This window comes from Scatophagus argus, chromosome 5, assembly GCF_020382885.2.
Source record: "Scatophagus argus isolate fScaArg1 chromosome 5, fScaArg1.pri, whole genome shotgun sequence".
NCBI classification, from domain to species: Eukaryota; Metazoa; Chordata; class Actinopteri; family Scatophagidae; genus Scatophagus; species Scatophagus argus.
Genome location: NC_058497.1, coordinates 14,766,367 through 14,779,560, shown reverse-complemented (window position 1 = coordinate 14,779,560; position 13,194 = coordinate 14,766,367). Strand labels below are relative to the sequence as shown.

At 42.6% G+C, this 13,194-nt stretch overlaps 1 protein-coding gene across 1 annotated transcript in view; it reads right to left on the bottom strand.

Moving 5' to 3' along the window:
• The window catches only part of LOC124059230 (SCO-spondin-like), a 31,411-nt gene that overhangs the window by 10,314 nt on the left and 7,903 nt on the right, over positions 1 to 13,194 (bottom strand). The window contains exons 16-40 of the mRNA XM_046389081.1: positions 12,937 to 13,155; positions 12,479 to 12,649; positions 11,999 to 12,133; positions 10,978 to 11,193; positions 10,120 to 10,298; positions 9,751 to 9,853; positions 9,503 to 9,583; positions 9,166 to 9,328; positions 8,752 to 8,855; positions 8,471 to 8,650; positions 8,203 to 8,391; positions 7,649 to 7,828; positions 7,322 to 7,513; positions 6,751 to 6,900; positions 6,552 to 6,655; positions 5,582 to 5,784; positions 4,356 to 4,576; positions 4,065 to 4,211; positions 3,369 to 3,533; positions 3,038 to 3,189; positions 2,655 to 2,823; positions 2,356 to 2,464; positions 1,768 to 1,904; positions 1,466 to 1,591; positions 685 to 864 (exon numbers count right to left, since the gene is read on the bottom strand). Coding sequence (XP_046245037.1) covers positions 685 to 864; positions 1,466 to 1,591; positions 1,768 to 1,904; positions 2,356 to 2,464; positions 2,655 to 2,823; positions 3,038 to 3,189; positions 3,369 to 3,533; positions 4,065 to 4,211; positions 4,356 to 4,576; positions 5,582 to 5,784; positions 6,552 to 6,655; positions 6,751 to 6,900; positions 7,322 to 7,513; positions 7,649 to 7,828; positions 8,203 to 8,391; positions 8,471 to 8,650; positions 8,752 to 8,855; positions 9,166 to 9,328; positions 9,503 to 9,583; positions 9,751 to 9,853; positions 10,120 to 10,298; positions 10,978 to 11,193; positions 11,999 to 12,133; positions 12,479 to 12,649; positions 12,937 to 13,155 — 3,975 coding nt within the window. The remainder of the gene's footprint in view (positions 1 to 684; positions 865 to 1,465; positions 1,592 to 1,767; positions 1,905 to 2,355; positions 2,465 to 2,654; positions 2,824 to 3,037; positions 3,190 to 3,368; positions 3,534 to 4,064; positions 4,212 to 4,355; positions 4,577 to 5,581; positions 5,785 to 6,551; positions 6,656 to 6,750; positions 6,901 to 7,321; positions 7,514 to 7,648; positions 7,829 to 8,202; positions 8,392 to 8,470; positions 8,651 to 8,751; positions 8,856 to 9,165; positions 9,329 to 9,502; positions 9,584 to 9,750; positions 9,854 to 10,119; positions 10,299 to 10,977; positions 11,194 to 11,998; positions 12,134 to 12,478; positions 12,650 to 12,936; positions 13,156 to 13,194) is intronic.

The following is a 13,194-nucleotide window of genomic DNA, read 5'->3' as shown; positions in this document are numbered from 1 at the left end:
GAAAATAGCAGCATTCTAAAAAACTTATTTATCACTTCACACACTATTAGCAAAGTAGAAGTAAATTTTCTGCATCATCGTCCACGGTCACTGAGCAGGACCTTAAATGAAAAACACCTGAACCATTAAGTTTATAATAATGACTTAAGAAGGCTTTATTTATGCATGCATAGAACCAGAGGGAGGCAGACCATCTGCTAGGCATCAACTACCAGATAAAGTAACAATATGATTTCCATTTTAAATATTTGTAAGTACTTTTGTGCAAGATTAGAAAAAAATATATTATTTTTTTTTATGAAACCACCACTCAATCATTACTGCAGCCTCAGATATCACAAGTTTTAAATTCAGTGCCATCAGTCACATTATACGTCCTTCATTCTTATCTCAGTCTCAGGTTCAGGCACTGTATAATAGTCTGCGTACATACTGAAATTAATACAACCCAGGAAGGCAATTTTCTCTCCTTGCAAATGTAAATTTAAGCCCACCACAGAGGAGTATGCATTAAGGTGTATTTTACACTTTATTACATGCACAAGGTATCACAGAATGAGGGGGGGGGGGGGGGGGGGGGTCACTTTTAATTGAAAGGATTAAGTTCCATTCATAGGTTGAATTTCAGTTCATCTTTTTAATTAGTGGGTTGTGCTCTTCTGTGGAAGATGCAGTGTTTCAGACCTGTGCCGTTACAGTGTGAACCAGGTGGGCACGGCAGGCAGTCACCCTTGCTGCCTGCTCCAGGCAAAGCTCGATAGGTGTACAGAGGACACGGTCTCGGTCCTGTCCCTCCACTGAAGTCACTGTCAGGCAGACCATCACAGTAATGCCCAGCAGGACACAGATGAAGGACTGGCTCTCCTGCAAACAAACAAATTAATTTTGTGGGAAGTTAATGGTGAAACAGCTATCAGATGAGGAATTTATTTGAACATTTTATTGATCACTTTTAAAGATTCATCAAGCATTTTCTCCTGGCTTCATTTCTGATCTGTTAACCCTGCTTGAGTCCAGGCTTAGTCATTATTTTCAAGGCAGGGTTCTCTTGACTGTATCTAATTCTCAGCCTGTGGTTTTATCTGTAGTACCAGTCCTGGGATCCTGCTGGTGTCCACTTATACTCAGTTTCCGCATTAGAAACGCAATCACCGCAATTAACAACCTGGTAGGATCACAAGCAAGCAGTTTGCTGCATCCCAGAACTAAATTTTTTTTGTTTTGTTCTTTTATTTGTTGCTGTCAGACCACAAACTATACAAAGCGCTTCCTGCTTTGTTTGTCTGAATCAGTGTCTCACATTCAACCATTCCTTTTCATTACTTCTTAACACCGATGGGTCTAAAAAGGCCTCTTTGTAAGTTAAACTTTTTCCTTTGTTTTTTTTTTTACCCTGAAAAACTGATTACAGTTATCTTAGAAAAACATGTCTACCACTCAAACATAGACCATTATCAGCCGGTACCAGGTTTACACCAATGCTGCGGTGGGCAGGGTAAGCAGTCCTGTAGGCTGGCACCTCCTGGGGAGCTTCTGAAAGTGTTTGCCGGACACAATTCGGCCTCCTCTGTGCCAACAGGACAATAAAATCCTGGAATAAAGAATGATTAGAGACTTTAGCAATACTAAATAAATTAGACAAAGTAACAGTTAAAGGATGAAAATGATTAACTCTCCAGTCTCAAGAGTCAATAATGTATGAAAATCTTAAAACAGTTATTGGAAGCATTCAGGTTGTTTTATATTTAAATAATTGATGTACTGTACCAGGTGGACACGGTCCAGCACACTGCATGCCCCACTCACACTGGGTAAAGTTGGATGTGAGTCCCTGCGGGGTGAAATCTGCACTCCCAGAAATACAAAGATAGCCTGCAGCACACACACCCTGGATCCTACCAGCCCTGAAGAAAACTCACAGAGTTAGTTTATCTACAAACCCCCAAGATTCACTGCATGCACACAGAAACACAGTTACACACGAGACCTCTTACAGTAGAAGACATTGAAATGCATGCTTCATTATATAAAATGACAATTACCTAATTTCTAACATTTTTCACCTCCTATGCTTGTATCTACATTCATTATATTCATGCATATTAAGGTGTTAATTTGGCTGTTTAGTGAACCGTGACTCCTGAACATGATACACTCTTGTATTCTGCTAATTGTGAGTGCATAATTAAAGCAGAGACGAGTGCTTGCCTTTGAGCGTGTGTCCATAACCGTGTGCTTAATTGTGTGTCTGTCTATGAACCAGTCTGCATTTCTGGGTGTATGTGAGTGTAAGACAAGTGCACATCTGAGAGTTTGCGCATGTATACACAGGAGGTGCGGTGCATCTGGTTGTACCTGCAGAACTTTCCTGGAGGGCAGGGTAAACACTCTCTCTCTTCTTGTAGGCCTCCCTGATTTGAATGGGTGTATGTCCCGTTAGGGCAGGGCTGAGGCACCATGGTACCTGTGAAAAATGCATTAAAACAAAGACTGACAGCATGATTTATTGTAGTGATTATTACAAAGGAATATGGTTTTTGCAGTAAAACCCGAAACTGAGAAGCCATTTATAATATCATCTCATTTGTGATCTTTAATAGCGGTAGACATCTATTAAATTAAAGTTCAAGATCAAAATGTTTTTTTTCCACTACCTGCAGGGCAGAATGAGTGTGGTGGGCAGGGCCTTGGATCTCCCACTATGGCCTCCTCACAGTAGAATCCTGGTCGACATGGGATGCAGCTATCTGAGCCCGGGTTGGGCTGGTACTCTCCTGTGGGACAAGGCAGGGCCAGGGCACAGCCTTCTGGACAGTAGTGGCCCTATGAGAAAACAGAAATGACAAAGGCGCATGTGAGGAGTGGCATTCAATGCAGCAAGATATTAATAATAAACAACACGGCACAAGCTTTTCTCGGAGAGATACTGCGAGGTAAACAAGAAGGACAATGGAAAAGGGGAGGACGGGGAAGGGAATTCAGTGGCAGAGGGAGTACAGAGAGAAAATGAATGAAAGCATATATAAATGACCCTTACCTTGGGACAAAGGAAGGCATATGGAGTAGATGAAGAGAAATCAAAAGGGCAGTAGAAACCAGCAGCGCAGGGGCCGCTGGGGTTGGCCAGACCCTCAGTCGAGCAGTAGTGACCTGCAGGACAGGCTGAGCAGCTCTCCATGGACGCACCTCCTAAGACAGAAGGAAAACAGTGAGGCCATGAAGTGATGCAGATCAGACAAGCAGAGCACAAAAGACCACAATAAGACATCTTTTAAATGCAAATACAATCTCCTAACTAAAGGTGTGGATATCACATAATGATTTGACAGAAAATTCCATTTAATGATGAGCGTAAGCAGTAGGTGTACCTGTAGTGTTGCGAATACTTCCAAGAGGGCATGGAACTGGGGACAGGCATCCCGCTGGACAATAGTGGCCCACTGGGCAATGCCCATTCCTGGGGAAGTCGTCAGAGCTCTGTGGTGTTGGCTCCATGGCTCCACCTTGGCAGAAATAACCCTGCAAACAAGAACCTAGAAAAAATTCAATTTAATAGTATCCAGTAGTGATAGAGCATATCAGTATGAGTAGAGGAAACCTAAGGGAGCCCATCAGCCCCAAAGATCGTCTGGCAGCATGTCTCAGGTAAAATGATGATTTTTCATGTGTATATTACATTATTCCGTTATTAAAGCATTTAATAAGTTGTACACCACAATAGGCAAGACTGGCTGATAGAAGTAGACATCTAAAAAGTGCTTCCTAAAAGCCACCAGTTAGGTTACATAAAAAAGCTACAACCAATACTATAAGCACTATGCAAATGGATTTTGATAGGCTCTCAGTGTTTCTGTCATTCATGAGATTACTCTAAAAGTGATCCCAACAACACTGTCCACCACTGTCATTGTTAGAGTTATGGTGTGCACTCTGCCATCAATCTGAGTAAGAACAGAACAGTGTATTTATAGTTATATAGTTATCATTATTGAAGGCCCCTAAGGGTGAATACATTTTGTTAAATTGCTAAAATAATGGCACCAATCATCCTTGCATCTGGTCACCTTGTGGTGTTGAGGCTCCATGTGAGCTACAGTATACTCCAGAGGGACAGGGTGTGCAGACAGAGAGAGAGTGAGCTCCTGTCTCATTGCTGAAAGTCCCCAAAGGGCATGGCTGAGGCAGGGCTGTCCCGGCAGGACACAAATGACCTGGGAAGGAAGCACTTATTATATATTGGTTTATAATCACTGCAGAATTAGAAATATGACCGCTGGACACGTTGCTGTTACATGTAAAAGGGTAAATGAACAGATTTATACTCTAGATTCAAAGTTTATTTTCATCATCCTCACCAGCTGGGCAGATAGAGGGCTCTTGAGTGGCTGAGGAGGGACACATGGTCCCTTTGGGGCATATTAAACAGTAGGCTGCTCCAGGGGCAGGACTGTAAGTGCCAGGCTCACAGGGCACCTCAGCTGCTGAGCCAACAGGACAGCTATGACCAGCAGGGCAGAGGTAGCCATGGGAACCCTCAGATGGAGTGGGACTGGAGCTGCCACCCAAGCACACATATCTGTAGGCATCAACAAGGAAAACAAACTTTGTCTGCCAGCATTTCCAAAGAAAATAGGAGCAAAACAGTGGAAAAAAAACCCACTGGTACTCTTGACAATAGGTGGACAACTCAATGTTAATAATGTACAGCTTAAGGATGTGCCCCAAGAAGTACTTCACTAAGGCAAATTTTCAGTGGGCAACATTACAGTTTACAGAGTCTGTATGTGACTGCATTTTGATCTGATTTGATAAAAATGAGTTAGTCAAATTAGAATTACTAAATAATTGAGATAATCAAATCTAACGATTAACCAGTTATACTTAGCGATAGGTTAGTAAATGGTGAATAAAACTGAGAATACGGATGTTAAAACAGTTATTATTATACTTACTCAGTTCTGATTATTCAGAAATAAGCACCATAAGCTGCTCTACCTCCCCCACCATCAAAGCAGATCTTCTTATTCACTGTTTATGAACCGAAAAGAAAATAAACTCTGAACCCTTGGCAGACACACTGAAGTGTCCAGGTGCTTCAAAGTGGGTATTATCCCTGAGTATTTATTGCAGAGCACTGCAGCCAAATGCAAGTTAGCAAAGTGTTTTAAGTGTGGATCTTGTCCTACTGCAGACACCTGCTCCTCCTCCTACTGAGACTCAACAGACCCTCACGTAAAAGACATCTGCTGTCCTCAATTATCTGTCTGATTTGGTAGTTTGTATGTATACTGGCTTGTGACTGATTTCCGGTGGAACATCTGATTTCTTGCTGGCACATTGGACTAGTCCCATTAATCCATGTATAAATCCTACACATAAATCCAAAAGTACTTTTAAACAACAAGATGAGAACACCTGGCATTAGACATTATGGAGAAAGTGAAAGAAGGAGAGAAATACTGGTAAAAGATAGCTTTATTATCCTTCTCTTCAGGTCAGATTAATACAGTAAAGTGAACATTATGGAAAAAGGGTGGAGAGATTTGAAATAGAGAGAGAGTAAAAGAGCAGGAGTGTTTACCCAGCATGACATGGGAGAACATCTGAGAACTCTGCTAATGCAGGCCTGTCACAAAACAATCCAGGGGGACAAGACGGACATTCGTCAGCTCCCTTCAGTCCTCGAGACATGGAAAGAGAGCCTGTGGGACAAGGGAGTGGATAGCCAGTGCCAATTGGGCAGTAGTGGCCAGAAGGACAAAGATGGCTTCTACTAGAATTCATCTGAGAAATGGGACAAAAAACAAATAAATAAAAACATGATGACACTAATGATATTTTTACTCTTGATGGCATAATTTTTAAGAATGCATATTACTGTAAAACATGCATGTAGTAACAAGTCTGAGTGTAACTTCCTGAGATGGCTAGAAGCTCAAATATTTATTACACCTCACAAAAGTGTTGGAATGAATGCAAAAAACAATCCAAGAGCCATAGTGGAGTCATCTGTAACATGCTATGTGTGAAGCTGACATTTCTGCCCTTGGGGGAGTACTGAGGAAGTAACCAGAGGTAGGTTCAGAAATTTGTTCAGTCAGCTTGATGAAGTCACAGTTAGATTTTAAAATTTCTCATGAACTCTTTTGAGTAAATTCAGGCTTCATTACTAGAGTAAAAATGATTTATACTCAAGGCACCATCAGTGACGACAGAAAATTCCCCATAATGTGACAATTATTCTATTATCTTGTTTACAAAGTCGACATTCCAGCCTTTTGTGCTGTTAAAAGAAAATATGCTGGGTTGTAAAACATGGGAGGCAAGGAATGAATGTGCCCAGTCAATCAACTAATAAGATTTTGATTATGTTCTTGTGGACATACAGAAATCTTGTGGACATATAATCTTGACATGTTTGATATTTCATTATATTTCATATCATCATGAATCATTCTCTAGCAACAAAGATCTACTGACCTGATTGACCAACATCACCAGGTAACACACCAACAAAGGCAACAGAACAACAAAGAGAACAAGAACAGCACCTGATATTCAGTGGAGTTAGGACTGGTTGATCCAGCAGGACAGTAGTATCCTGCCTCACACGGTCCTGTTGGCTGGGACAGACCAGGTTGAGAGCAGAACATTCCTGCAGGAAACATGAACAGAATAAACACTTGAAACAGACTGACTTAACTGCTCACAAGCTGATGATGTAAAACAAAACACTAGTCCTTTCTATACCAGCAGGGCAGAGCAGGCAAGCCTCGGGACTGGAGGCTCCAAACTGGCTCTGCACAGTTCCAGGTGGGCAAGGAAACTCCAGTCCTAAAGTCAGTCCTGGAGGACAGTAGTATCCAACAGGACACAGTGCTGGCTGCACAGTACCTTCAACTGGGCCAGAACAAGAAGAATTAAAGTATACAGATGATACCTGATGAGACCAATAAGTTTAACAGGATTTTCACAGCTTTCACAACAGCAGCTGCATAATTAAAAACACTTTGGTGCTGTAATGTCAGTTACATTAGCTGAGATACATAGAGATGTGATTACCATTAGCTGTCCCCGTTTTACCTCATGATGTAAGTGCTTCATTTAGAAAAACCACATGCTTCTCAGAATAACTTTGGACAATCCCCATAGAATATGTGTGAATTTGTTGCATGATTTTCATTAAAAACTGAACATATGGGCTTGTAAAAATTTGGCAGCTAGCTAGCCAATGAATTGTGTCCTTGCAGCACATCTGTGATCATAGCTTTAAAATAACTTATTAAAAACATGTCCCGTGGTAGGACTGCATGTTTTCTACCTTGACAGTAGTATCCAGGGGTACAGGGGATGCAGTTGTCTTGATGAGCATTGCCTGTTTTAGAGCTAAATGTTCCTGCAGGACAAGGCAGTGGGGCTGGCGTTCCACTGGGGCAGAAGAACCCAGCTGGACACAGAGCCTCATCTGCTCTACTAGATCCCCAGTTGCAATAAAACCCTGCCCAACAATCACCTAGAAAAGTGAAAACAACACATTAAAGTGGAGGATATTAACTTCAAAAATAATCTAATCTACAGCATTTTTAAAGAGGCACCTAAACGTTATTGTTATAATTCAAGGATTTCATTTGTGTTTTATTCCATGTACCTGCCCTTAACCCCTGTTGGCAGAAAATCCCAGGCGGACAGAGAGATCCAGTTGTGTTGTCAGTCGGGTTTGGGACAGTGGCACCCATCAGACAAAGAAACCCAGCAGAACACTCTCCGGAAGGCTCAACTAAACCTTCAGACCCACAAAACTGACCTGCTGGGCATACCAGGCACTCACCTGCAAACACAGAATGACAGCTTTGACCTCAGTCCAAACAGCAAAACAAGCTACCTGCCAGGTGAGATCAGTCACCATGTGTCTGATGTTTTCACAGTGCTGAAGCATCAGTGTCTTGAAGCAAATTTAAAGAAGATCAGTTCATTTCTGTTTTGCTACAGACAGGTCAGACTAACTTGCCTGATAATTTTGTGCTTGTCTGAAAGAAAATGATTTTTGTATAATTAATAGCTGACTAATAGCTGAGTCCTCAAGACTACAAACCATTTACATTAACAAGTTTACTTTCTCAATCCTATTTAAAACAAGGAAAGTTTCAGACAACAGAATAATTCCACGTGTTCTCTTTATTCAGAAAGGCTCTGGGTTTTTACCTGTGGTGGTGAGATGCTGTCTGGGGCTGTAGGTGCCTTTTGGGCAGGGCAGAGGCTGACGGTGTGGACTCTCCCTGGGACAGATGTAGCCAGCTGGGCAGGGCAGAGGGATGGGACTCAGAGACTGGCAGTGGAACCCAGGAGGACAGGGATTACACTCTGACTGGCCTGATAACTCCTGGAACCAGCCTGGCAAAGACATTAAAACAGTGAGGACATCTTCAGAGAGGAAATCTGTGCAGTACAGAGAAGAAAACTTCTTGTTTACCAGTGGGGCATGGTTTGCAGTCATCTTTGCTTTTTCCTCCAGTCTCATTTTGGTAAGAGCCAGCTGGACAGGGTGAGGGGACACTGCTGCCCTCTGCACAGTAGTGGCCAGCTGGACAAACGCCTCCAGATAAACCTGACATTGGAGTAGCAGTGTGGGATCCCTCTAAACAGTAGAAGCCTGGGGAGGAATATTTCAATAAAATATTTGACAAGCTACACTTTTGTATGAAGTAGGATAAAGCATCACATTAAAATAACTAAATTGGGATTATTTCTGACCTGGCAGGCAGGCTCCAGAGACTGCAGAGAGGCCGGTCCCTGAGCAGTAGAAGCCAGGACTGCAGCTACGACACTGAGATTGATCCACAAGCCCGCTCTGCTCACTGCCAAATATGTGAATGTTTGAATAACAGATTCTAATTGCTCAGCATTAGACCTGCATCACAGAGAGCAGTCCATGCCACTACCTTAAATGATTTCAAACAATTCAAATTACATCTACTGTTTCCTCAGAAAATTTAATATCTGTGTTTTTTGGCTTGGTGGGGGCTCCTGTTGGCCTGGCAGCCCATAAAGGGCAACATTATAGTCATCACAGTGTAAAACCATGGTGTATTTTTAAAGTTCAAATCTCATTATGTCTTATAAATATTATGCTTTGTGGTAATTGGGTATTTAGAGCAGGACATTCACCTGAATGTTCCTTTTGGGCATGGTTTTGGTACAGAAGTTCCAACAGAGCAGAAGAAGCCACTTGGGCATGGGAATCCACCCAGGCTGTCTCGTGGTGAAGGTTCAGAGGCTCCTCCAACACAAGCAAACCCTGCAGCACATGGTCCACTGGGGGAAGTACTCCCTTTAAACAAACAGCATTCAAGCAAGCTTTTTAAATCACCCTAACAGGGGAGTCACTTAACTCTTAGCTATCGCTGGAATACATCACTAAATATATACTTCAGCTGCAAGCTAGATATCTGTGAGAAATACAAAACAATTAAGTGACAGTGCCAGAGGAGTGGTTGCATTTTACCTGTTCCTTGACAGTACATCCCAGGGTCACACAGTGAGCACTGCCATTCCTCCACCAGTCCTGACATGTTTCCATAGGTCCCTGCTGGACAAGGATGTTGATTTGCTGACCCGCTGGGACAATAAAATCCTCTCTCGCATGCAAGTGGAAGTGTCATTCCTGATGTACAAACGCAGTGCCAAATGCGTTTATGTTCCCAGTTGCTAGATGCTTTGCCGCCTAACAATTTATCAACCCATCAGCTTTACCTGCATCTTGACAATAGAACCCAGCAGGACATGCCTCACAGCTTCCCTGGCCTCTTCTCTGCTGGTAGCTGCCTGGACGACAGGCTGTCTGTCTCTCACTGCCCTGGAGGATCCATTAAACAGATTTTATTAGACTTTCTGTCTGGGAAAAAACATGTATCATCAGGTATAAGACAGGCACAACACAGGAAGAGGACTGACACGGTCAGACTAGAAGAAATCATTATTTGACTTTAAGTATGCAGTAAAGCACTTTTCATAACGGGATGAAAACCACAGTTGAGGAGAAAGACTCATTCTGAGACATCACATACAATAGTGAGCAATGATGACTGACAATAGCTTGAGGACTAATACTGGATGTTTGACCTTCTCGCAACAATGTCCGACTGAACAGACATGTTGTTCCGGTCTCTCGGAGCTCTGTCCCTTAGGACAGTAGTAGCCTTCTGCACACTGGCCACTTGGCTCAGCTATTCCTCTCTGGTGGCAGTAGTGACCCGGAGGACACAACTGACAAGCCTCAACTGTAGCTCCACCAAGGGAACCTGATGGACACACAATGTAGATATCAGCTCAAAAAGTAAATCATAAGTTGATATATTTTAAGAAGGCCTGAATAGTTTAGTGTTTTTCAACTATGCACACTGTAGACAAATCACTTTGCAAGTTGACATAATGAAAGCAGTAAAATCATAACAATGTTAATTTAATGCAAAGTACATACCTATTCCCTCATCAGCTTCTAATTCATAAACATACAAAGGAGCTAGAGCGCACTTTAATAGGATTATAGTTGTTCGCCGCAAGACAAGAATACAATTACATGTTTAAACCACTTTGTGAATGAAATTATTTATAGGCGCCCAAGGGAGAGGAAAAAAGGCTTCTGTGGAAGTTTTCTCCACATCACTGAACTGCAAAGATAGACACCAGTTCATATGAGGACATTAGTGGGAAAAACTGACACTGCGCAGCAAAAGGGATTAGGTGTTGTATTTCTCATTTTAGCATTGTGTCTGATTACTTATTCATCATTAATTCGCGACCGAGAATGGGAGGGGAATACTGTCTTGTCCCGAATTGTCTCTCTTTGCAAATGAAGAGAAAACACGATGCACACAGTTTTCGTCTGATAATTAACCTGTTCACATAAATCAAATAGTAAATGAGATTATTATATGAATCTGACAATTACAGCTGTATTACAAAAGGTCAGTATCTCACTTTTCAAGGTTCCAAGAGGGCAGGGCAGTGGAAGAGGAGTTCCAAGGGGGCAGTAGTGTCCAGTGGGGCAAGGGGTGGCATGAGGGCCTGAAGAGCCTTTGGGGCAGTAATATCCTGCAGCACAGGGTCCTGCAGGGGCATCTAGACCAGTTTGGTTACAGTAAGCACCAGCCTCACAGGGCTCGGGGTAGGCAGAGCCCAGTGGACAATAGAAACCTGAAAAATAGCAACAAAATTATCAGTGAAATAAAACTTAAGAGTGACAAAAAGTTCAGTCGGGGAGGCTGCTGTTCTGTTCTGCACACACACACACACACACACACACACACACACACACACTGCCACTACAGATAAAGGATTTGGTCAAACTTTGCAGCTCTTATTCACACCCATACCCTTATTTTCAGGTTCTTTTAATCACAGCTAACCCAATAGATTTTATGTTCCAGAATGCACTCACTGCAATGCAATCACTTTGCTGCCAAAGGTTAAATGTGCTCCTTGCTGGTTTGACACCAGCTATTATTTCAGTGCTGCTGTTTCATGCACATCACCCAGGTCCAACCTCAGCATTTAGGCTTTCAGGTCTTCAAATAGGGGAATTTGAACCTTCAGAGGTTCACCTGCTATTGGCTGACATGGAAGGATAGTCAGCCAAGGGGGTGGTTTGTGTTGACTTTAATTACTCTTATTTTCCTTAAATCTCCTGTGTGGACTCCTATCATCATGACATCATGATTGGGTTTAACTAGCCACACCTTTTCTGTAATTCTTGACCTTTGTACCATTCTTGCACTGTTTCAGTCATAATTTTTTAAGCACCAAAATAAAACCAAGATAAAGGGGTGTTAAAGCTGAAATATGGCACACACTGGAGAGATCAGATGAAATCATTCTGATGTCACAGCAGTCACAGCAAGTGGGACTACCATGTCATGAGTGAGGAAGATAACATGTTTGCCTGAGGGAATGATCAAAGTATCACACCGACTACACAAGTTCACTGTCAGGATTTACCCACCTTTAGGGCATATATCTCCTCTGTAGATGGAACATGCATAATGTGGACTCTTGAGACATGGCGGTGGATGAGTCACAATATGGTCTGAATCTGCCCGCGGCGCCGCTACCACTTCGATCCAGCTAGCGTCTCTCTCTATAATATAACATGGCAGATAAAGCATGAAAGATGTCTAAGTTAATATCTTTGTCTTGCAGACAGGAAACCAAAGAGGAGCCACTCTTCTCTTACTACATGTTGATTTAGTAGTTCTGACTGCCAGTTGAACAACATCCGCTGAAAACGTAACACTGTAAGGCACTGAGTAATTATAGAATACTTTAGGGGAAGGTCAAACTTAAAAACTGCTGCTTTGTGGGACATTTATCACACCACGTAAGGCTTTGCCCTCTGGCTGAGTAGTTAGAAAAAAACCCTGATGTACTGCCCTTTTTACAAGAAGCATTTATCACAAACTCAAGAAACATAACCATATTTTACCAGAATTACTGCAGTTATTGAAGCAGGACAGACTGTACATCCAGAAGGCGACACTTTTCTCTGTGGTATAAGCAGCCAGTGTCTCACAAAGACAGCTGAACAACGATGAGTTGGCTCGGGGTGTGGGACTATCGGCGCCTCCAGAACAGAAGAAACCTGCAAAACACAGACCTAATACAGGCAGGTATTAGAAAAGCGCTGCAATATGTAATGATTACCTATCTCATTATATGCAATAATAGATAGCTTATCAGAACTTTCACTTCATTACTTATTATTTGAATGCCCAGAAAACAAAACAAACAAAAAAAAAACTTGTGTGCAGCAATTCAGGGGTCTGGAAACAGGCTAGTTGCATAGTACAACTGAAACATGAAATGTTGAAGATTTCACACAATGGCCTCTATGGCAATTGCGCTTGTCCTTGACTAACGGGACACTCCGGTGAAATCCCCCACCTGTGGGCTGCGAGCCTCCAGCACTGAGACAGTATTTCCCTGGGGGGCAAGGGTAGCAGTGAGAAGGAGAGGAAGCTCCAAGCTCTGGGAGGAAGCTGCCAACAGGACAGGGTCTGGGTGCCCCACTACCCTGAGGACAGAAGTATCCCATGGGACAAACATCACCATAAGGCCTGGAGACAGGAGAAGGCTCAGGGGACCCCAAGGAACAGAAATACCCTGTGGCGGACAATGCTGTTAGACATCTCACTGAAAACA